General features: G+C 37.5%; 1 protein-coding gene across 5 annotated transcripts in view; it reads right to left on the minus strand.

The window, feature by feature from the left end:
• SIPA1L1 (signal induced proliferation associated 1 like 1) overlaps window positions 1-26,322 on the minus strand; it is a 198,051-nt gene that overhangs the window by 67,117 nt on the left and 104,612 nt on the right. For all 5 annotated transcript variants that reach the window (XM_032748800.3, XM_041716655.2, XM_072930070.1 and 2 more), the window contains one exon: window positions 807-2,627. In XM_032748800.3, coding sequence (XP_032604691.1) covers window positions 807-2,304 — 1,498 coding nt within the window. In that variant the 5' untranslated portion in view covers window positions 2,305-2,627. The remainder of the gene's footprint in view (window positions 1-806; window positions 2,628-26,322) is intronic.

Consider the following 26,322-nt stretch of genomic DNA (forward strand, 5'->3'; position numbering starts at 1 on the left):
ACTCTTTTAAAGGACCTTGGTCTGCAATCCTTTTTGATAATTTTCAGAATCATGAAGAACAGAGAGAGATCTGCACCTCCCAGTACCAGTATTATTTTAACTGGGGGGACCGAGAGGGGGAGTATCTGGATAATGTTGGGGCTTGCTCTTTTCTATAGGTCAAAAGGCTTTCATCTGTTGCTTTGGGCTTTTTTTTCCCTCCCATGTACATCCAATGGAAATTATAATCCTTGGTTTCAGGGCAGAACCATGTGATAAGAGAACTGCACTCTGGTTTTTCAGATATACTGTTGGCATTGAAACACAGGTATTTGAGTGTGTATATAAAGTTATATCTATACATATCTTCATTTCTGTATTATTCATTTTGAAAAACTTTGAAATGGATTATTAAGTTAATTAGTATGTCCAAAGATTATTGTAAATGCTACCTAAGATGCACATTCCATTAAATCCTCAGTAAATCAACTCCTGGCACAGTGGGAAAAAAGTTCTCGTATTTTAGGACTTTCTTGTTTCAATCTTTCAAGAGTCAACCCCTGCCCACTCCTATGGATATCCAAAGATGTGTTTCAAGGCATTAATATTTTGTAGCCATTGCTACCATATCTATCAGCAATAAAAATCTTCAACATTCTTATATTCCAACACTCTGAAAGACTATTAGATATAGCACATACCATCAGTAAAATACACTATTGAAGAAATCCCTAATTCTTGCAAATACTATTAAGTATCAACTCGATTTTGCATGTTTGGAAAACAAAGTCATTCTTAAAACTCAAGGAGAAACACAATTTACCTACCTTTCTGGTAGAAGAATTTTCGATAATAATATGCACCAAGGTCTACATGTTCAACGATGTATCTTTTCACTCTGTCTAGATGTAAAATCAGATTCTCCTTGGGAACTTCCAGGACTGCAACTCCAGCATTTGTGCAATGAGAACTCAGAGTCGACTCAAATGAGGCACTTTCACACCCACTGAAGGAACCTGAATTAGATTTGGAAAGGCTGATCTTCCTTTCCCCTTCCCCACCAATCTCATTACGAAAATAAGGACAACTCATCACTAGTTCATTGCTTTTATCGTCCCCCTGGTCCATATTAAGACTTCCTTTTGAATTCAGGTCTTCAGTGCTACCCATTGGAGAATTGAAACTTGCAGAATGGGACAAGGGTCCAGAGACAAGTGATGCTACAGCAGCAGCAGATGCACCTGTCGTTGTGTTCCTTCTTTTAATAACATTATGCCTGTTGATTGCTGCTTCATTTAAATCAAATAAAATACTCTGCACATCATAATGAGCAAAACACTTTGGACAAGTCCAAGGCTTAATGCTATCTTCTGACCTGTTATCTTCAAGATCTGAAGACTTCCCAAGTTCCCCTTCACCTTTGGCATTGCGTAGCTTACGAAAAATAGATGAATCTCCTGTCTCTGATTTTGAGCGTCTCTTGAGTGGCTTCTCCCTTTCCTTAAAGAGTCTCAGGTTTTCCCTTTGAGTAATAGGTCCATCTATCACATCTAGAGAGAATCCTGAACCCTTGCTTCCACTGGCAATCAGAAGCTCACCAAGTTTAGTTGAGCCTGGGCTTCTCTGATCAGACTTTTCATCTTTATAGCCCTTCAGTAAGTCAAAAAAACTTTCCCCTGAAGTTCCCTGCTTGTCTATGGAAGATGTGCTGCCATACTCCCTGTGCAGAGATGGTCCAGATTTAAATGTGGGTGAAATACATTCATCAAAACTATCCACATCAAGCTCACTTATGGTGATGTCACTGTTGCTGCGCTGTCGTATTCTGCGAAGAGCTTTCCTTGGGGAACTGGGATAGCCATCGGGTGTAAGAAACCTAGAGTCTAGATTTTCAGATTGTCTGGTCTTGTTTTTGAGTGTGCTCTGGATGCTCTTTAACATGACAGAATCACTAGCATTCAGGTTAACAGAACTTCCCTGACTCCCAGGACTGCTTTTAGAAGACATGCTATCAAGGCAACTTGATGTTTCAATATCTTGACTAGATCTGCTTGTCTCCTTGATGTTCTCCTTCCTTGGGGGCCAATCAGCAATCCTTGCCCTGACCCCCATTTTAGGGACTCCAGGGGTAGAGGTAACGTGATGGGAACTCTCATTGCGAGGAGGTCCAACTGGCGCCATGACTGCAGATCCTAAGCTGCCATTCTGTGACCTAAAGCGCCTCATGTAGAAGTCATCCGAGTGGACTTTTGAGGTGCCATCTGTTCCGACTGATACTCCGGTGGCAACAGCCCTTTCGGTCTGGGACCGCTTCAAGCTGGTCATGGTCTTTCTGTATGTTGAACCTTAGTAAGTTCCAAAGAAAACCACAGTCATTTCTGCTTTTTAAATGCACAGTTCTCTTCTGGAGAATAGTCTCCAAAATATACAATGGTTGCATGAGATCTTAATCATGGACATTTAAGGATACAATTAAATGCAGAATGTCCAGAAAATTCAGATATTCAGTAGGTTTTGATAAGCAGTAATTTCCTTTAACTTCTGCATTTTAAGAAGTAGCCATACTCCAATACATTCAAATAGTTTTAATGTCACTCATGTTCCAAAATGTCAGAGGTGTGATCGAATCTCTTATGCTTCTTCTAAGCCTAGAACAAAAAAAAAAAAAAAAAAAAAAAAAGAGAGACAATCATTAATTCCTTAATACAGAACTTTTTTGGGTAACTGACGCTATCAAAGTAATTATTACATATAATTTATATTTTTAAGAAACATGTTTTTAAATCACATTGATCATTATCTCAAAAATGCAGTGCTATTTATCATGGTGGCAAGGAGTTTTCTAGGTATTGTTGGGTTGCCTTCTGAAAAAATGACTGCTGGGTTCTGATTCCAACAAGTACAAATTTTTCCTTCTGAATTCATTAGTGGTACTTTTTAGTTGGGTTAGTGAACAGTGTCACAAAGCACAAGTAGGGAGCTTCTCAGCTAAGGATACCTACAGCATACCTTTCCCAGGGAAATTATGTAAGAGCCAGATCAGGAGTCCAATTTTTATAACCACTTTAAAGAATCAACCACTTACAAGTCATACATCCTTGGTTGCCATTACGTATTAACACTGCCTATTCAACTTTCTGATTAATATAAATATCTGATGTGTGAACTTAAAAAAAAAAAAAGGAAGCTAATTAGCAAGAAGTGTACAAAATTGTAAGAGAGAATGGTTGTCGAGCACATTTATTTTGTGCTTTGCACAGCCTTATTTGCAGATTAGCTGCATAGTCCAGAATGGATGTATTACCTCTCACCAGAGTTTACAACATATAGAAAGGTTAAAACTAAATAGAAACACATACTTTAAATAACTTGACATGAAAAGTTTCATTTATTTCCCTGGCTAATAAAGTTTTGTCTACCACAGCTCCTGTATTATTCCAGCTTCACAAAGTCACAGAAATTAAATGCTTTCCCATACCTCATCAGTACAGAAGTGATTACAAAGCCGTTAGCACACTGCCCTTTGAAGAGCTAAGAAAACAAACCACAAATACATCCTTGTTGGTAAAAGACAAAAGCATGGGATTGTTAAGATAAAATCTTGCATTGCTGTGTACATCCTTTAACACAAAGAAGCTAATAATTTTCAAAGGCTGAACCAATCACTCAGAATGTGTCCTTTAAATATTTGTCAAATCTGTGCAGAGGTGCTGCTGAACCAGCACTGCATTGACAATAGAGTATTGTCTAAAATCAAGGCTTTCTGATACTTTCAGGGAAACCAGCACTTTCTGTAGTCTCAGAACTACAGTACTTTGCACTGCCAGGGCAATTTTTGCCTCCAAAGGCAGCATGTTTAAATTTCACTTACCATAAAAAGCATCTCTTTAAAATAGCTGCTCTTAATATAAAGCTCAACACATAAGGAATACTTAAAATGCAAGCTGACTGCATCACACGTAACAAGAACAGTGCGAGTCACCCATGGTACTACTGTATTTGCACAGGCATTTACATAAATGCAGCTCTTCTCCTTGTAATGCTGCTACAATCTTAGAATCATGGAATGCTTTGAGTTAGAAGGGACCTTAAAGATCACCCAGTTCCAACAACCCTGCCACAGGCAGGGATGCCACCCAGCAGATCAGTTCTTGAACACCTCCAGAGATGGGCCATCTACAACCCCTCTGGGCAGCCTGTTCCAGTGCCTCAGCACCCTCACAGGAAAGAACTTTTTACCATTTAATTTAAATCTTTTTTTTTTTTTTTGCATTTAAAACTGTTCTTCCTTGTGCTATCACTATTCCCTCAGGTAAAAAGTCTCTATCTTTTTCAAAGCCCTCTTTAAGCTCTGGAAGGTTGCAATAATGTCTCCTCACATCCTTCTCCAGGCTGAACAATCCCAGCTCTCTCAATCTGTCTTCTCAGAAGAGCTGCTCAAGCCCTCTTATCATCTTTATGGCCTTTCTCTGGACCTGCTCTAACAGAGCCACATATTTCTTGTTGTGAAGAATCCAGACCTGGATGCACTAGTCCAGGTGGGGTCCAATAAGGACAGAATACAGGGGAGACTGACACCCCTGGCCCTGCTGCATTTGACGCAGGTCAGGATATGGTTGGATTTCTGCACTTGCAGCATTGTTGACTTCTGTACAGCTTTTTGTCCACCAGCACCCCTGAATCCTTCTCCATGGAGCTGGTCTCAAAAGTCTGGTCTCCCAGACTGTACTCATGTCTAGGATTGCCCTGACCCAGGTGCAGCACTTGCACTTGGACCTGTTGAACCTCATTAGGTTCTCACAGACCTGCTCCTTCAGCTTTACCAGTGTCTTCCTAGATGGCATCCCTTCTTTCCGTTCTGTCAGCTGCAGCACTCAGCTCTGTGCTGTCAATAATATTGCTGAAATTTTTTTTTTTTTAGTTAAATAATTAGAATAACTTTAGAAAGGCAGGCTACCCATGCTGCTGTTTCAAAACTACTGAATATTCAGCTATAACATTTTACAATTTTCAAACACTCTCCAACATAAGAACTAATGAGGCTGGTGAAACAACTTTGTGTACTACCAGATCAAGGAAGGGAAAATGCAAACATTGTATGCCATGATATAACCTAATCTTCTGCCCATACTTTTCAACAGTGCCTATCAAAGAGTGTTTAAGCACTATTAACTTCTATGAAATGGCAACACTTCATAGCACTTTCTAAAGATCTACACAGGCTTGCTTTTATAGGCAGGACAGAAGGAAAATAGAATGAAAACTGGTAAGGATTTAGGGCAGGAGAATGCCAGGCTGAAAGGGATTGTATAGGAGAAGCCAAGCTGAGGGTTGAACATAAAACATGCAGGAGTAGAAGCATCCACTACCACAAGCTGCTCTTCACAGTCTGCAGTGAAACCCAAGATTTGTCCCTCTCTGTTCCCCTTCCACCAACAATATCTCTGAAACCAAAGCATACATCTCCTCCCCCCGAAATACTGTTCTACTGAAATAGATCACCCAGTAGTACAGGTTTCTCATTAACTTCAGGGCATAAGTTCACGCAGCAACTCTTAAAAATTCCCAAGCTTGGTGATGACCATATAAACATCCAAACACCACCAGTTTACCCTACCTCCCCAAATTATATGTTTTCCTCTAAAAATTTTCAGGACAACAATCCTGAGGATAACATATCTATAATCATGTGAAAACATACAACTAAGTGGTCTATGTAACTTACTCTTGACCTGTTGTATGCATGGTTTTGTCATTAGTTACGTGACCACACAGTTTATTTTCCAAAGGAAATTCTCTGTTCCTGACTCAGCTTTACACATGTCTCACTCTGGGGATCAGCTGTTTCATGTTCTGCAAGTTTTTGCAGCTGTCCTCTTTCATCTGCTGTAGCAGCTGGAATATAGGCCGTAAATGATTACGGTAATAGTTTATATCATACTCTGAAAAAAATTAACTCCACTGCTGACTGTGTCTATATGAATTAAATCACCATTAAGTCAAATTTTTTTGAGAGTGCAACCACCTGTTCGTGTTTATCTCTCCAGACCTTCCCAGCCTGGTGTCTAATTCAAGACCTAACAGTCTGGTGTAAAAGGTTTGATTAGTTTCAATCAAAATAGAGTGAAAACATTACATTTGATAACATCAAAAATTCCTAAAGCACAGGTCCTGGGTACCCTGGTTATCAGCTTTAATGAAAATAAACAACAACAGTAATCTGTACTTTAACCTTTTCTAATAGTCATTATTTGTAAAACATGACCGCATCAGAGACAAAGCAAATCCCAGTTGATTTAAAAGACCAGTAACAGGTGTTATTTTGAACGGAAAAATCTGCTATAACTTAAACATTAAGCACTAGAATCACTAACACAGAATATGCAATATATTAAATTAGTTACAAGATTGGCAGTATGGTACCTACTTCTAAAGCCAAGAGCAGAATTTGTGAAGAGTAACAATTCCTACTTTGTTACCATTTCAATACAGAAAAAATGCAACTTAAGGTAGAGCTATGAATATCTATGCAAATAGAATATGGCGAGGACAAACTCGATAACCACGAAAATGTACTTTTCCAATTAATCTCAACTTACAAAGGAGGCAAACGAAATCATCAGATGAACAGCTACAGACAAAAAGCTGTAAATGAAAACCACATGCAAAAACTACTGAAAGGGTACATGAAAATTTAGTACTGATTATATCAATTGAAAACCTGAATAGAGAGTTAAGAGAATAATCATAAAGCCAATTACCTGCTTATCAGATTGCATACAATAATTAGTAAAGCAGTCCAAGTATCTGTTCAAAATAGGTCTCAGATCCTTAGGAGAAATTTTACTCTTAGGTTTTTACCAGTACCAGATGACTAAGTATTTGATCTCAACTCAAAATGAGCATAAACTTATCTTCATCCTTTTCCTTTCTATTTGTACCTTTTAAAATCACTTTGCTGTCTCCTTCAAAGCCAAAGTTTCAGGTGTAGGACAAAGAACCACTCTTATAAAAGGACCCTGCTGATGAACTCCAAGATGGTTTTGCAGAGTCCATCTTTCATAAAAGGCAGGGAAGTCCAGGATCTTGATTTCTTATTTGTCATGCCTGAAGTCAGACACTCAGAAAAATGAAGACCTACCAGTCAAGATTTCTAGAGAGCTCTGGAATACAAAGCAACAAACACAAGTAGTTGACCAAGAAGAAATACCTCACTCAAATCAGTTCAGGATAGTAAAAAAACTCTCAACTACTGCACAGTAATCAGTTTCTATCTTGGACCCAGTTAGATAAAGAAGAGAATTCAGCAACTAGTTGTTAAGGTAGGAAAGGAGCTCATGCCTGACACATCAATTCAGATATCTTGTATTATAGTTTTTAGCTTTAGTTATGTAGAATCATGCTATTTTTTCTCTGCAAAGTAGTACTTTACCCACAGCTGAGTCTTACTTGACAAGATTCAGCAATTTCTCTTATCTGCTGAGAACATGATGAGACTCTGGATTCTGGAATCACAGGTGCTAATGATCCTAATAATCTGATAGTGACAGAGATAGATTTGGGGGCACCAAATTATTCATGACTTGTAACGTTCCAAAGGAAAGACTTCATACTTCACCATCAGCCCTCATTATAAAGTGGCATTTTAAAATTATAAATCTGGAAATGAGTGAATCACTTTCAGATTTTAGGAAAGTCTTGCTTTTGCCAAGCCTCCATACCAAAGCCTCCATACCTGCTCCACTCCAAACAGTAAAACATAGTAGAGGGTGGTAAATGCAACATATTACCAGGGATACTTTAAAACCACCAAAACTGTAGGATAAGGAGATCAGAATATCATTTTACAGAAAGGACTTGTTAAAAACTTAATTGAGATCTTCTCTGTTCCCATGAAGTTTACAGTCAATTTAGGAAATGCAGTGCAACACACACATTACTGGCAGCAATCCTTGCTAACTTCTACTGGGAAAAGATATGTCATCAGCATAAGCTCCTGAAAAGCAGAAGCTCCTCTAAAACTAGAAAAATAAATTAGAACAAGGAAAAACATTTCATATATGAAAGCTTATCTATTTGTGTCACAAATTCTTACCTGAATTATAACAGATCAAACCCCAGGAGGGAATATTAATTTATCAGCCAATTAAGTTATTGTTGTACAAAATAATGTCTAATTGCATAAAATTAATTCCTCAAAGGAGAAAAATTCAATTTAGCCTTTTGAAATACTTTATCTGGTTACCTATTATTAACTTTATCCTTTTCTTCCCAGGATTACTTCCATCATTGTAATTGCAGGAAAGCTAAAAGGTTCATCTTTCTGAGGAAGTTTCTATTAACTGAAAATCTATTTGAAGAATAGTGTTTGGTATTTTACTAACTTACTTTTTTTTTTTTTTCAAACTTAGCAAAATTGCTGGGTTTGTGCTACCTGAGTTTGTCATAACTGTCAGCTCTGCACAGACAGACAGATTGCCTCAACCTCCCTTTCTTTTCCCTCCACTTCACCAATTTTTGTATCTACAAAATTTGCAGTGATTCACATGTCAGCAAGTCTGTGTTTCTGCCTTTTTCTCTGAATGTTTCCTTGCACCCTAACCATCAGAAGAAAATCTTTGCCCTGAGGACACTGGGTGCCATCTGTTGCCATACACACAATGATCACCTGTACTGATCTGCTAGGATTCAGCACTGCTTTATTCTTAGCTTCATTCTCTGCTGAAGTAGCTGATGCTACACATGAACCTAGGCAAGGTTACATTGATTTTAGGGTGTAACAGTAATCACTGTGAGTCACTACCACCAGCTTCTGCACTCTTGCAGTATATGCCTCTCTAGAGACAAAGCCAGGCTCGCTCTGCTCTCACGGTGGAACATGGAGGATGCGCAGCCACTAGAAGAGTGCTGAGTTGAGCACATCCACTGTGGCACTCGGCAGAATTTGCTCCCCCAGGTTTCAAGCCCTGGTAACCATGGTTGTAAACCACCAGCTGGCTCAGAGCACAGTGAACCACCTGTCCTCCCTGTGCAGAAGACCATGAACTCACACTCAATAATCATAATCTCCTGCAGTCAGTGGTAAATGCTCGTGACATAACAGGATGGGAAATGAAGCATAATAAAAGCTATCAAACTGAGACAGATATAGCAACACAGGGGACAGTAATCTCCCACCTGTGCACTTCAGCACATTTTGCTCTGTTATGATTTCCTACTCATTATTCACCAAACACTACAATATCTCAAAGCCAGAACTGCACCCTCTGTTTTCACATGCATTTCATATGCATTAATCAAGACATGGATATCACAATACTCAAGTATACGAGTAACTGTTGCTGAAACAAATAACTTAAAAACTTCTGAGACAGAAAGGAAGAGTGAGAAGAGGACCACACATGGTCATTCCTACTTCAACACTCCTGTTCCATTTTGGTACCAGTGTCATCTAGCTAATTAAGTGTAGAATCCCTTTTCTGGAAGTTAATTTACAGGATCTAAAAGAGAAATGAGGACAAATCTTACTGTATGCTATACTGTATTCTATTCCTGGAACAAAACTGTTAATAACAATTTACTTTTTAAAGGAGTGCTTGCTCTCTAGGAAATGAGTGGCAACACAAGAGCAAGTTATTCCAGCTCATAGATACCACCTCTAAAGAAAGCAACTTTTTTACCAACTACAAAACAGATTGATTTTTAACCCTCCCTTTTCTTATTTTAAAGAGATGCTTCTTCTCTATTTCTCAGTTTATAGCTGTTGCTACATTGCATCCCCGGGTAATGGTTCCAGAAACAGATTGCCCTTCCTGGTGTGTGGACTCTTATAAAAAGTTGCTTTACTGACAAGTGTCCAAGTTAATCAATGACTAATATCTGATACTGTGACAATCTGACCTATGAAGAGTCCCAAACCAAAATAACAAAAAAGACCAAGAAACAACCTCCCCCAAAACGGGCTGATACTTATTAGCCTAGGTACAGTTCAGTGTAAGAGCTACAAATTCCAGTAAGTGCCAAGGATGCCATTTCCCAAGGTTTGCATCCTTGCTCATACTTGCATAGCACAAAGGCCCATACAAGTCCTTCCTCCTCCAGCGTGGCCACAATTTGTTTCCAGCATCTCTTTGGCACCAGTAAAGAGACAGAATTTAGCCTCTGGTCTCTGAGCTGCTTCTACTGGCTCTGTTCATGCTGGCCATACTTGGCAAATGAGTACACAGACATCACCATGGCTCATGACATGCCACAATTAGAGTTGAGTGAGACCTCACTCTGAAGAGGGATAAAGAGGGTATTTAACCTACTACCTCTCCAAACTTCCAGGTGCTTCTAAGTAGTCTAGAGTGCAGTCAAGACTAATTTAATTTTTCTTGTAAGAGGTGTTGGCTGCGTCACTAATTTGATAAAAGGATTATTAAAAAAATACAAGTCCATAATTTTGCTAGCATTTGAGATCTTTTTCTCAAGACCATTAATATTCCTTTATCACTGCAGTGCTCCCTAAATTATTTATTTGGTAAAAGAATTGTAAGGAGCTGTTCTGGTGCTATCACAAAAGTCATCCAGCTTTTAAACCTCCACAGAGAGCTATTTCTCCATAGGTTGGCTGATAATTAAGTTATGTGTTTAAAGGAGAAACAAGAGCATGTTTTCAGAAGCAAAAGTTAAAATTTACTTAAAATTAACAGGCTTTGTTTCCACAACCTTGGTATTAATCATCTCGATAACCTTTCACGTTCACAAACATTCCTGAAGATGGTCTTGCAACTATTGCTCCTGCTTTGAATGTACTGCTGCAGTGCTGGACATGAGAATTAGAGAATTATGAGCAGAGGGTGTCACCAGACATCCACACCAAAGGTGTTCATCATTTCTGCCTCACCACCATTCCTTGCTGACGTCCCAGGCTCGTTCAGCAGCCAGTCATATGCAGTCTCCTTCACTCTAAGCCCAGGTGCTGGTGTTGTTGACAGTCACCCTGCACAGTCCTTCCTTCTCAACCCCAGCACCCTCTGCCATGCAGCTTTTTTGGCCCCGGCCCTCAGTGGGATAGAACAAACTCCATCAGTTTGGTATTTCAGACCCCGATTTGCTCACTTAATAAAAGCCATTCAAAAGAAAGCTGAGCATCTCATCAAACAAAATACCATTTCTTCAAGCTTCCAAATAACTAATAGGTGTTAAATGAATTTGCTTCCTTATCAGCTAATGTGAAAATACCAAGCAGATCATTACTCGAATCTGTTATGGTTCCTGAATATTAAAGAAAAATTAAAAAAAAATGCAATTGGAAGTTCCACAGATAAAATCAAACACTAAGTTTGCAAAGTGAAAAAAAACTTAAGCTACCACTGAAATATAACATTTAAAAGTGCACACCCAAGAAAGGGTTTTCCTCCTCCAAATAATCTATTAAAAATGTCAATTGAACTACCTAAATGGTATTCTTTTATGACAAAGACTTGAACACAAAGTTAAAACATTTTCCCCTAAAACACATAACTTGCTTTTGTGTATATACCATCTATATTTTTGTGTAGATACATCTACACACATTTCCACACAAGATGTTAATGTTACATTTCTAAAAACTTCTCTAGATGGAAGTATTTAAACATAACTTAAGCAAACATGGTAATTAACCCTCATGTCATTTAAAGACTTTCCACAATTACTAGTGTTTTACACTGTAAATGTACTTACTGAACTGCAATCACTATTGCTATACGAAGAAAACAAAATTAAAGCTAAATCTATCAAACATTCATTCAGGAAATTTTGACCTGGAGTATGCCCAGCAGCATGAATCGTTTAGGTATTCAGATTATTCAAACCTTAGGCAAATAACGACAGCACAAAATAATTATGTTGAAAATTACAGCCCAAACTAGAAAGTCATACAAGGGCTACAGAGAGCAACAAAGAGATTCTTTTTACAGTTCACATGTTTGAACAGATGAGAAAGCATGTAATTCTCAAACAATCCTTGCAAGAAGTACAGCAGTTTCCATTTCAAGTGACTGCTACATCCAGTCAAGTGTGCAACACCAAGAAAGAAAGCCAATTAGAAACCTTAGGGAAAGACAGTAATTTGTAGCAAAAACTTGAACTTTTTCTTTTAATCCTATGATTGTGAACAACTGCAATATTCAAATTTAAATGCACTCTGGAACCCTCTACAGCCTTTCACTAAAAATCCTTTTGGGAAAAAAAATCTAAAAACTCAGTAAAATTCTTTTCATCAATATGCCAACTTTTTTATCTTTTTCAACTTTCAAGTTTTGTATTACTATACTGCTAAGCTCTTGAAAGCATACTGATGTATCAGTGTAAAGAATATGATCTAAGAGTGCAGATAAACAAAAAGTAAAAATAAACTCCCCCTAATAAAAGTAGGTTAAAACAAAAGGTTTAAAGAAAACTTGACTGTTTATTTAGATACTGATCTTAGAAAACAATAAATTAGTAATCAACAGATTTTATAAGAAAGCAAGAATTAATTTTCAGCAACTCTTCATGTTTGTATGTTTTCCATTCTTTTCATTTTGCTCTTAGGCCATCAGCTTCATACTTTGCCTGCAATCATTACACTCACAAACATGCAATCCCATTTACAAGCCAAACTCTGGTGTCCTTTCAGTGGAACACTGAAATAGGCTTCAAAATCACTTATGTTTCAATTTCCAAAAGGATTCTAAAATTATTGCCACTAGCAACCACCTAGATCACTCTTAGTGGTATTGATGGATTACTGCATGCTGCATTTCTTCCATATACTCCATCCCAAAGTGGGATACTGAATAGCGGGTGCAATCTTCTTTTTGGAACCACATTTTGTGTTTTCTAAAGCCTACTCTATCCATAGAAGCAAACACAAAATGACAACCAGATGCAATAACATTTTTCTTCAGACAATTAAACTGCTCACATAGAAGGCATGGCAACGGTTTCAGTAAGTCACATATTTTTAGACCAGTGCTTATGGCAACCCCTCCCAGTGCTCCAATGTAACAGATCCTCCTAAACTAAAAAGGCTGTGGTCTTTGACCAAGAAGATGTTTATTTACTAGTTTGGTTTCATTCAGAGTTAAAGACAAGGTCAACCCACAGGCCAAAAAAGAAAACCATCTTAGATTACCATTTGACACACATGCTGTGTAAATCTAACCTTGTGAGGAAACATAAATCCACCACAATTAAAAAAAAAGCTTTCAGGCTTCTCTTGTATAACATAAGAAGGCATGGCATCAGAGATCCCTGGGGATAATTCACTTTCCTGTTTTTGATAAAACACATAAAAAGCTTTTGTCCTTGAAAAGCACATTTACTTTCTAAATATATGCACTACATATGTATTTTCCAAAATACCATATTCATGAATATAAAGAAATAAAGAGTTCAACCTCCACATAGGATTGTATATAGCTTTTACGGTTAATCTTCCTTTAAAAGGTCATTTACAATTAAGACTAAAAGAAACCGTTTAAGTAAGACTTCACCAGTTTTGGGGGCATGAAAATACATCAGAAAATACCAATGGGACCGTACAACTGACACGAATTTAAGAGCACTAAGTTTTCTGTCACCAGGTTACAAAGATGAGTGTTACATCCATTACCGATACCACCTCAAATATTGCAAAGGATGGCTGATGTTTTCAGTGTGAAATGCAAAAGAATGACATATAAACCTGCAAACAGCTCCAAAAACCTAAGAGGGAACAGAGTACAACTATGGAAACCTTGTACTTTCCTCTTTTCTGTATGAGAACATACACAAAAACATGAGGCAAAAGCCAGACTGGTAGTACATAAACTATTATTCTACATCTAAAATATTTCAAGTACTAATAATGATGAATAAAACAATGTAGAAAGTGACAAAAACCTGCATGCATACACATGCAGTTACTCAGCAGAAACCTATATCCTGCAGGATTGCAACATTTATGGTTTAGAAAACAATGAAGGTAGATATAAATATTCCAGTTGATTAATTTCTTGTGAGTGCTGTGCTATGAGTGGGTGTTCAGGCTGGATTTCACAGGACTTAGAAAAGAACTCTTCATATGCAGAAACCCAAGAAAGGTTACTGGGAAAATCTTTCAGCAGTGACCAACAAGTAGATGAGATCTTTAGATCTGATGATGAGGGTAGATTATGTTCTACAGTCTTACCACAGACTATATGGTCAAAGCAACTGAGAGCATCCAAGTAGACAGCACTTCTGTTTTAAAGACAGCCATACCAGTCACTCACTGAGGGCAGAGAGTTATCTCCAGCACTGGAACAGGAAAATAATACCTACTTGGCTGCCTACATCGACTCTTCAGGAGCGACTGTGAAAGTCTGTGCACAACTCATTGTGTGAAGCAACCTACACCAAATTGCAATACCAGGGAGAAGCAAATAAGCAATTCAAGTCAGGAATCCAGACAGTCAAGCTGGCAAATCAGGATACAAACTGAGAGGAGTGAGCAAGGTTGCAATGACATCTAAAAACACACTTTGCACTTTGAATAGGAATCAGTCTATTACAAGCACACATATGCCAGCAGTACTGGCACTTCATCCATATATTCTTAAACCTAAGAAGAGAATTTAGGTGGATGGTTGGATACTACCAGTTGTCTCAAAGCATTAGTAAACTTTTGTGTGTTTGACCTGCCCACTTGTCCATGCAGGTCTTTCATCAACTGCCTTTCTAGCCCAAGACCCAAATTACTCCTTACAAGATTTATTCACTTTTCTCCAAGTTGGGCTACAACAACTCACAGATACCACAAAAATAAGCCTCCAGCCAAACATCCCAAATATAGTCCAGCATGCCCATTTGAGATTTTTTTCATTATAATATAAGGAAGTATGATGGAAAAATCTTTTTGTCTTATGTGATTTTTTTTTCTCCAGTCATGGTCAGTAAAAGGAAGTATCTACATCTGTTCCTGGTTTACATGCATGAAAAACATTTTATAAAATGAAAACAGATTTGAAATAATTTAAATTCCAATACTAAACCTTCAAAAGTAAATTACCTACAGAAAGTACATGTGTGGGTGTATTCCTGTTTCACTGCATCAACAGCCTTAATCAGGCTTGCATACTATTTCTGATTATGGTTCATTATATAAAATCACATTGATAACACTTCAGCAAGAACATTCCTTAACCCTTTCTCAAAAAGGAAATATCATTCTTGCACCAGTTTTCAGCCTTGCTGTCTGTGTTTGGGGGTGACTTTCTCCAGCCACCCCTGACCTTGTGGAAGTCATAACAGCCAACTGTAAACCACAGGAATCTCCTTGAACTCTCCACCAGTGAAACAGCTGCAGCTCCTCCTTGTGCTGCTCCACTTGCTCCTGCAACCCACAAGTCCTTGGATATCCTCCCCAAAAGGCACACTTTAAAGACTAATGCACTTCCCTGCTCATGTGAGGTCAAAATTACTCCAATTGCATCAACTGGAGCCACCTATGTCCTGCTCACAAGCTGCAGGCCCTGCTCAGAGTTCTGAGGAGTAGTTAGGAATACAAACACTACTTTGAAGCCCAATGTGCCTTTTTTGATTCACAGGGCTGCATTTTCTTAAGCATGTGCAGTTTCTTTTTTGGTTTTTTGTCTATTCTTCTATTACTCCAAAATGGGGATTTTATCAATATAATGTATTTTCTGCTAGTCAAATCAATATCAGAAAACTACTTGAAAATACCATCAATTGTGAAGCATAACTTATAATTTCTTGGCAGAATTTCTGACCAGAAAAGGATCATACCTGTGCTTCACAACCTGCTTGTTAAATTTCAAGATACATTTGGTCTTGATTTCACCCTGTAAAGACTAGATGATTTTATACATCAAGAAACTTTGCTCAGTGATACCATCACTATTAAAAGCAACTCATCTTTCTATACTGCAACATCGAATTTTTTCCTAGAGAAAAGCTTTCAGAAAAATGGTTGGTTTTTATAACAATTTCAGTAGCTGATTCAGTGAACAGTCTGATGCTAGCACTAGTCAGTTTTCATCATACTGTAAAACTTTATATTCCCAATAAAGAAAACCTCTTCAGTAATTACATGAGTTTAAGTATCTAGGAAGATGCCAATATAATTAAGCTGTTTTATTTACACAAATGTGTTTGGAGGAGGGTTGTGGGGAAAGGAAAAAAAAAAAAAAAAAAATTACCCCATCAGCTCAATTTGCATTGTAGCCCTCAGGAAATGAACTCCATTCTTCAAGACTACTATGAGCACAGCAATGAGATTAGAGCACAGAAATTTATTTGGAGCTGGTTGCACACCCACACAAAAAAAAAGATGTCACCTAGAACCACTGTATGGCTAAATCTACAGATACTTTTTTTTTTCACTACTTTGTACTTCATGCCAACCATACAGTCCTCATTTACTAAATTGAGCGAGTCAGTTTTTGAGACATGGCTCAAAATATGATCACAGTTTTAAAACTGCCTGATAAGCATGGATTCTGAAGATCACTGAAGTGCTTTCTAATACTAACTTTTATAATCAAATTATTTGGTTTCCTTCCAGACAAAGTACTTAGATCAGTTTCTCATCCCCTATACATTAATACAGACTTGCCAGAATTTCCACCGAGGATGAGCACTTATTCTAGTCAAAAATCTCTCCGAAAAGAAACATAAAATTTCTGATAGTCTTGAGTGGTTCAGTTCAGAAAAGGGTGTAAGTTTTTGGTGAATCTTTTCTTTCATATTAGGAAAAAAAATACAAGTACTGGAAGAAATTCTACCATGAAACAAAATAGATTTCTATATCTTTACTCTGTTTTTGAAGTTCTGAAAGGGGGAGGGGTGGACTTGTGTGCTAAAAAGTCATGGTGTGACCACTGAAATATTACAAACAGTTCTCTTACCACAGAAACAGAAAATTTCTATAAAGCAACCAACAAAAATGCATGATTAGTTATCAATCATAACCATGACTTATGGATGCCAAAACCTAGCTAAAAAAGTGGTCAGGTAAAGTCACATACAAAAAACATCACTGGGGGTTTCAAGTGCAAATAGTTCAACATGAAGCTGGGGAAGTTCCTCAGTCAGACTTGTAGAAAATAGGAAAACACAGCACGAGATATGTAAGTATTTGTTTGCCCCTACCTTTCTTTTCCATACAAACAAATACAGCACTTGCCTGATTCAGAACTGCCCTTGGTTATGCGCTTACATAAGATGAAATCAAGTTTTATTAGTAAGAGAAATTAGCTTAAGGGAATAATGTTTTTGTATTGCCATCTCAGATTAAAAGCAGGAGCTTTTCGGGAGCCCTGAAGACTCAAAACTTGCACTGGTCCAAAGCTTCAGTTAAAAACTTGGTATTGCAATCGGTCTCCCAAAATCTACATGCTACTCTACCGCAATGGCTTTTTTAAAGAATCATTAGGTCAGAACAGCCCATAAACTAAAACAAACAAAGAAACAGGCAAGGAACATAATAGAAAATGTTTGGGGAGTGTTAGCATAGCCTAATGCAGCTTCTGGAAACTAAATTACTTTCAGAAGTAGGTTGACTTCAAAATACTCGTTTAAGACCTATGGCTCAGACATCAGCTATTCATTCACAAGACTGTCTGTCAAATTACAAAAAATAAGCATTTTCATGTTTTGCCAATTTGCAAGTATATGCAATCAGAGCATGAGGACTGTACCACTTAATAGGTTATTTTAAAAGCTAGCTTCAGGATTCCTCCTATGGCTATAATTGCTCTAAAAAAACACTCTTTCCTTGAAAGCCCTGTCCTTACTCTACTGAACCTAAAACATGAGGATTTAAGTCAAGTCTTCTCTGAATTACCCCCTAAAGGAGACCTTGGTCTGTCCTTACTGATTATAGATCAAGTCTACAAAACCACACTCTCTAAACTACCATTAATTAGCTAGAGTGGCACTCTCCACCCACAGCTCACAGACAGAAACCCTTTTGACAAAGCCATGTGAGATAATAGGATGATGTAAACCAAAAACAGAAGAGCAGAAAGGTACAAGATTATTTAAGCAGTCAGAGGATCGGAATAATAAGAAAATAAACAGCAAAGGAAAAGGATGTGCCTGAAAAGACAAGAAACCTAATATCTTATTTTCCTTAATGTTATTTATCTATTAATTTACCACAGCCAATAACGAAACTACTACAAAGCCTTCTTTCTAAAACAGAAGAGAAAGCTTTGATTTCAAGGTGAAAAGTACATAATATACCATCAACCGTACCTACCTTAAACTGAAATATCTGCATACACTGGGGGATGTTACCGAGCCCTGCACTGCTAGTATCTGACTATCATGAAGGAAAAAAAAATAGCTTGTGATTTTGACATAGTCTAAATTAATTTTGCAAAGAGGGCACCAGGAACAGACCGGTATCACCATTTTCCAAACCATGCTGTTTGAGAATCAGTATCATAACTTCCCACTCACACAAAGTCATTGCATCAACTCCCACTAACTCTATCTTACTTAACTTCAAGAAAAAAATTCATCAGTTCAAAGTATGCCAAGGAAAAATATTTTAGTTGTGAGTATATGTGGAATCAGAACAAAATAGGAAAGTGCAGTGAGAGAAAAAAAGCAGAATTTAAGGCTGCCTGCAAAGAAACTGGGATGATGCTGCATTAGTGCTAATATATATGGAAACTAAATCAATGGATCTCCTTCCACTGCTCCTGCAAATCATCACTTAGAGATTAAAGCATCTGGGAATCATGGAATAACATCCGTTTGAGTAGATGTAAAATCCTCAGTTACATGATGCTAAAATTCTCAAATTCATTGCACTTCATGGACTGAATATGATGATTATTGCTGCTGTGAGAATTAGGTTTTAGCAATCCTGATTGCATCTGAAATCTTTGCGAAAACCATTCACCTTCCAATACAGATGAAGAAAAAAAAATTTGAGGAACAGAAGAGAGCTTAATTCTTCAGTTCTTACTTAGCACTATGTTTTCATCTAAATTACATACCCAAAGAAAAGTAATGCAGTCCTAAATTACTAAAGCATTTGAAGAAAGGAACAAATTATATATTAAAAATTTTTATTTTAAAATACAGTGTCTTGGTTTTTGGCTGGGTTAATTTTCTTCATAGTTGCTGGTATGGGGATGTGTTTTGGATGTGTGCTGAACACAGAGTTGATCATATAGAGATGTTTTTGTTATTGCTGAGCAGGGCTTACACAGAGCCAAGGCCTTGTCCTGTTTTTGGTACAGCCACACTGGTGAGGAAGTTGGGGGTGCATGGGAGGTTGGAAGGGGACACGGGCAAGGGCAGATGACCCCAGCTGAACAAAGGGATATTCCAGACTATGTGACATCATGCTCAGCATATAAAATTGGGGGAAGGAGGAAGAGTGGGACATTTGAAGTGATTATATTTGTCTTCCCAAGTCACCGTTGCATGTGATGTGGTTCTGTTCTCCTGGAGATGGCTGAACACCTGCCTGCCCATGGGAAGCACTCAGTTAATTCCCTGTTTTGCTCTGCTTGTGTGAACAGCTTCTGTTTTCCCTATTAAACTTTCTCTCAATCAGGAGTTCCCTACCTTTTACCGTTCCAATTCTCTCCCCAATTCTGATGGTGAGGGAGTGAGCAAGTGGCTGCATGGGGCTTGGCTGCTGGCTGGGGTTAAACCACAACAGTTTCATTTATTTCCATTGTATGAACACTATTTTTATTTTTATACACTTCCAGCTGCAGTACATTAACCTACAGCCCTAGTGAAATACCAGCAGAACCCAACTCACACCGAGAGTAACACATTCCTTCCTACCTCACATCTCCTCAAACAGGAGGTCAGAGTTCCCTTTAGGTGTGTCCACAGAAGGAAAAAAAGCATTGAGAACACAGACCTAAAATTGAACTTCATAAAGACAGAAGGCAATGCTCAGTGCAGAGATTAAGTAAAAGTTGTAGAAACAGTAACAATGATGAAAACTACTCGTGAAGGTAGTGCAAGTACACCGAGAAAGTTTAGCTTCCAGTTTTTAAAACCACAATGAAAAGTTCATAAATAGAAAACTATTTAAAATACTGCTAAAAAAATGATTTCTTAACTGAGTTATGTATCAGCACAGCAGCTACTATACTTACTTAAAAGACTGTAAAAATACACCTTTATCATCACTGATAATCCAGGAATTTCTATACAGATAGGCCAAAAATATTAGACTGCATTTCTGGGAAATGACACAGCAGGTAACAAATTACTGTACTGTTGTTAACTTGCTGGTAATATGCAGTGCTGTAACAATCTGGTGAGCAGTCTGAACAGATGCTTACTGACAAGGAGAAGACGTGGCAACAGAAAAGTGCTGTGTTTCTAGGGTATTGATCCTTACAAATATGGCTTTAAATCAACAATCTAACTGCCAGCAGAGAGGCTGTATTAGCACATAATTCCTGTGGCTAATGATCAATAGTTAATCAGCAGAAGTGAAAATGAGCAGAGAGAATTACCTCATACATTGACACCAGATTACTTTTACTTGTGCAAAATCAAACATTTTGGTAACGGGAAGACAACAACCCTTTACTAAAACAGCACTTTTATGCATGAACTGGCAATGTAAGTAATTTATTATCCAAATCACTATTCAAAGCAGAACATAAGTAAGCAGACAGTACTGCACTACTATATTCTGCAATTAAAGTAATTTCTTATGTAGTGAATACTTAAAATTCCCTCTTCTGCATTCTGAGATGCTTTCAGAAATTTTTTTAATCTTTTTCAAATACTTCCATGTTGTCAGGTAAAAGGTTTATAACCGCCTTTTGTTGAGTCCTTCAAGGACTCAACAAGAATGCAGAGTTCCTACAAGTGGCTTTAAAAGCCTTGATTTGGGTAACAAAAGAAAAAAAATATTCTCTGCTCCTTCTGGATATATTCATACCTTAATTATGACTTGGTGATCCTTTTAATCAAACTCATTTGTCACACACTGCCAACAACTCAATGTCATCTTTTGAGAGCAGATCATCATGTCAAGTATCTAACTAGCATGTTAAGAATTACAAATCCAACTTCAAGCTCATAAGCACCTGGCTGAAAAAAAAATTGTTTTCAACCAGTACTCACTCCACTATTCTGCACAAAAACCCCTTATCAGTAGAACAGATTAATATAATTAATCCTCTGGTTAAACCTACAAATAAATGCAAGGATAGGATAAAGATCAGATTTTAAGTGGGGTTTTTTTTGGCTAATGTAACAAAGATGACTTTTAGGTCAAATAATTATTTGAAATAACTACTTTGTACACAACCAAACCAAGCAGTACACCAGGCTGCCCCACAAAAGATGTGCAAAAGCAAGGTATTAAATTCTTTAAGGAAATGGGGAAAAAAAAGTTCATCACAAAGGAGCCCCCATTTTCAACCAGCTACAGTTTTGGCCAGAGAACACACTACTGTGGTATGCAGTGTGGTATGCACTGCTTCTCTGATGAAGTCATTAGCCAGAATAAAAATAGCATTATGGCTCTCTCTTCTAGATAGGGGTTCCTTCTAGATCTTTTTACTTTATATATGTAGGAAGAAAGTAATGCACTGTCAGTCAGTAATGAAAGACTGACAAAACTCTACTGTGAAACAACCCTCAAGTTCATCTTCCATTTAAGAAGAAAACATGCAGGTATAGCGAATGTAATTACACACATTCATTTCCAACTGTCTTCCCATTACCTCAAAATCTTAATGTTATTTCCTTTTTCTCCAAAATCAAGGGCCAAAGTTGATTTCTATATCCTTGATGTACACAAGTGTGCATGTATTAATAAATCAAGAATACCAGGGGGTTTCCTGTGAAGTGAGACAGAAACTTTAGTCACTGGCTCTATTAACCTGCACAGCAACTGGGATTCCCTTCCATGCTCTTTCCTAAGGATGCCTGGGGGAAGGTATTAAAAATTTTCACAATAGACAACAGAATCACTCCGATCTGCTTACCAAGTAAAAACTGAAAATAAAAACATGAAAACCAAGTACTTAAAAGGTGGAGTAAAGAGCCGCAAATGTAGCCTCCTCCTCTACTACCAAATGATAAGATTATTTTTTTTATTGTACTATGTAAAGGGCTAGAATGCACGAGAATTGGAACATTAATTATCTTACACATCATGCCATCTTCACTTTTAGGTTCAATTTTTATTATTCCTGTACTACATTTTTATCACTAGTGCTACCTACTAAGTTAGTGGCAGGAGATAAGAGAGTCATCAGAAGACAATGGTATTTCAACTAGTTATGGCTGTGTCAATGAAGAACTTGCAGCAAGAAGTAAAAACCCAACTGAAACAGGGGAACAGCATAAAACAAACTTTTCTCTGCCTTTTGCAAAGGTTATTCTTTGCCCTGGTGTAGTAAGGGAGAGAGAATTTGTTACAGAGATTCAGGAGACTGAAACACAAGTCCTGTGCACCATTAAAATCTTCCTTAGCACATTCATGTGTGAAATCCCAATAACACACAGAGTTTGTGCTGGCCATCTAATTAATGCTGAAGGTTTCCACACAGCAATAGCTTTTATCTGATACCCTATAGCTCTAACTACCAGAGAAAAACAAATAAATAGAATGCATTAAAATGGCCTACACTTCCAAATTTTTCTAAACAAAATGGTATTTCTGTGATTCCTTACAAACTGGGAACTTATGTTTCATAATTTGCATGGTCCTGGAGTTGGCTCCTCAGATCAATTATTTAACCAATGCTGATGTGCTTTATCAACTGTTTCTCATTTACAGAAATTAAGGCAATTATGAACTGGAAGACAACGTTAATCCTAATTAGCTTTGATCCCCTCACCAGAAAGACCTGGATCATCACTGTGCTGGAAATTTCTCAACTTAGTGCTTAGGAGATCCCCTGTTGGGAATTCCTTTGAATTCTTGTCTTGTGCTGCCATGAGCTTCCTGAATATCCACATCTGTGTAACACCCTTCTCAGAGAAACCTGAGAAAAAAGGAATCAATGAAATTATAGTAGTCTCCTGTCAAATAATTTGTCTTGATCATAGAACTCACAAAAGGAAGAACAGTTTGGGTAAACTGCAGGATCAGGAACACACCATATAAGGAGCCTGTGCTCTGCTTTGTACAGTCTTTTCCTGTATTTTCTTAAATTCAGTGGGGTTTAAGTTGAGGGTTTGGGTTGTTTGGTTTTTTTCTGTTGCACTCCAACACAGACAAATTAAAGGTAACTGAGCTGTTTCTATAAACCAAGCTGTAGGCTCCAACTTTCAAGGTAACTGAAAGAATAAAGTCTTAAACCACCACTGGCCCCAGTGGAACAAACTGGGCTAAAAAAGAAGAGAACATAAAGGATAGAAAGAAACTAAACCACCACCTCCCACCCTGCAGCCCTGACTCACATTACCAATGGTTGCTGAGGCCAACAGGCCCCATTGATTAGTAGAGTCCTGCTACTCTCCTCTCCCCAGCAGATGTATCTGTACATCCTTTCTGTACATGAAAGACCAGAGCTGGAACCAAGCCCACAGTGCATGCTGCCTGGCAAGGCAAGTGGCAGCAGCACGTGGAGCCACCAAGACAGCTAAGGGCTAGATTTGACCCAGGCATTTCTCCGTGAATGTCTAGACTACCTCCTCACTATAGCACAAATTTCACAATTGACTCCATACCAAGAACTTTACACCTCTCATCAATGTGAAATCAGCAGGCAGTTAATATCCAAAACGTTGGGTGGATGGCTTTTTTTACCTTTTGGGGTGAAGGACAAGCAAGAAAGAGGGATGGACAGAAAGGCAAATCTAGTCACAAAAGCCTCACTTCCTTCACAAACAGACTAAATGCAGTTCCCGAACAAGAGATCCAAGAGATCCCCTTGAAAAACAAACCAACAGAGTACAGAAAGGATTTACATAGTGAAAATTCTTGTATACTGACAAAGAACAGAAACTTCAAAAGAAGTACTTGTCAAAAGACCCAATCTAACAGTGCACAAGGTAGGCCAGGAAATCTTCACATGACAGGGTTGCTGTTCACATGTCTTTGAACGTGAAGCCAGTAGCTGCTAATTGGTAAGAATGGAGGAGATCCCACCCAACACCTGCTACAGCAATTCAGTTTAATAGCAGTCCTTCAGTAGCTTTGACAATTACTCCCACACTCCCCTGTGAGAGACTAATGGTTTGCTAAAAATAAACCCAGAGATTAGCGTCTACCCGAGCAGGGAGCAGGCTATTCGACAGACCTTGTGGTGAGCTGATGTCCAGACTTCAAAGGATTTCATCCCATATCTAGAGATTTGGGTAAAATGCCAGGATGCAATATTACTTTTTGTCAATTTTATTATTTTCTACAGCCTGCATCTAAGCACACAGTAATAATGTTCATACTTATGCAGTAGGGAATAATCAGTACCAACCTCAATTTGTGTACAGCAGCTGCTAAAAGCTGAAGTTGCCAAGAAACCTAAGATGACAAAGCAAAACACAGCTCTGCCCCCTCCCCCAGCTGTACCAGCAATTAGTGACATTTTCACTGGTATGTAAATCTTTAGCAAGCAGACCAAGACTTAGCAAGTCACAATGGCAGGGAAGGATGGGAAAAAAAGCAGAAAATACATTTTACAATTTTTCTGAATATGATATATAATATGGTTGTCAAAATCATCAATCAATAGGTTGTATGTAGGATGCAAGTAACAAAAACCACATCAGTCTTCCAAAATTGCTCTGATCTGTTTTAAAATACAGGAACTATCAGACCACAAAAGCAGCCAATATAAAAAATAAAGCATTTTTTAAAACCACATACTTATTTAGTTCTGTAAGAAAATGTCTGACTCCAAGGCAAAAAAAAAAAATACATATATATATATATATATATATATATATATATATATATATATATGTGTGTGTATATATATATATATATATATATAAAGATTTGCCTTACATTAAATACTAAGAAAACAATCTAAGTTTATAGTGGGAAAATTTTAATATTTTGTCAGACACCAAAGGGAAAAAAAGGGCTCAATGTGATGAATAAGATAATGTGGACAAAAAAAAAGCCTCACAAACAACCCTGACATTGTTTTATGGAAGCAAGCCAAATTAATTCCATCCTTCAAATCTTCAAGACACTGGTGTCACACAGAAGAAACACTTTACATAATTATAGTTGCTCTCAAAAGAAAGTAGCCACCATATGAAATTATTACTGTGTTACCTGGTCAAATGGGTTAGATTAAGAAAAGACATCAAGAAGTACAGGTCTGGATTTCCCCCTCGGAAATAAGGAAATTTCTGTCTGCCTAGGAGGACAAGAATGTCTGAAATTCCATTTGTTTTTCACTTGTGTGAAAAACTTACATTTTAAAAAAATAAGGAGACATCATGGATGAGGCCACTTGCAACAAATATATCTTCCAACATCTTGATTTTACAATCATTGCTTAGGAACAATACCCATCACTTTCCAGTCACATTTTCTCTAGTGCCTTTCATTTGGTTTCATAGCTTCCAAATATTTTTAACTCTCTAATATAAAGATTTATTAAATAGAAAACAGTTAAAAATCATCAGAAGCACAACAATTGAAATTTAACATTAATGCATATAAAGAGGGGATCTTTCATTGTGTTCTTCAATTGAAAGCTGAAAGTATTACATGATACAGATGTAATGTTTTCAAATAAGGATGGTAAAGGTTTCAATCCCACAGAAACTACTGAGTTATGTGTTTGAACCTCAGCATTTACACTTGGGCAAGATCCACCAAATAAACTGCAGAAGTATGATATTAATGTTTCTTGGCAGTGAACCTTTCATTGATCTCTTCAGCCTCCATTAAGATATCATAGAGGAAGCTGCAGCTGAAACGGTAAGACAGAAATTACACACAATTCTTGTGTAAATCAATCAGTAAACTGAATCAGTAAAATAATCAACTTTTAAGGCTAGGTTTCACATTTCATGATTTTCCTCTTGAAATACTTTCTACTGAAAGGACAGAGATAAAAATAAGCAAATTACCTCAGCATCAGAAAACCCTTAGTTAAGTAGTTTGCAAGGTTGTCATGCATCTCTCTATAAAAAGAACCTGTACACAATGATTGCTATTAGGGCAAATGACATTTTACCAGAAAGAAAGAAATAACTAAGACCAAATTGGCAAGTGTCACTGTTACCACAGAAATTTCTTTTCAGATATGAGTGAAGAAAAATATCACCAGCTTGTTCACAATGAAGGCCTCCCACATGATTATGTGGCACATGTGAAAATAATTTGTTGATTCTAAGGCTTGTATTGATGCAGATAATCTCATTTGTCTCATAAAAATA

This window comes from Taeniopygia guttata, chromosome 5, assembly GCF_048771995.1.
Source record: "Taeniopygia guttata chromosome 5, bTaeGut7.mat, whole genome shotgun sequence".
NCBI classification, from domain to species: domain Eukaryota; kingdom Metazoa; phylum Chordata; class Aves; order Passeriformes; family Estrildidae; genus Taeniopygia; species Taeniopygia guttata.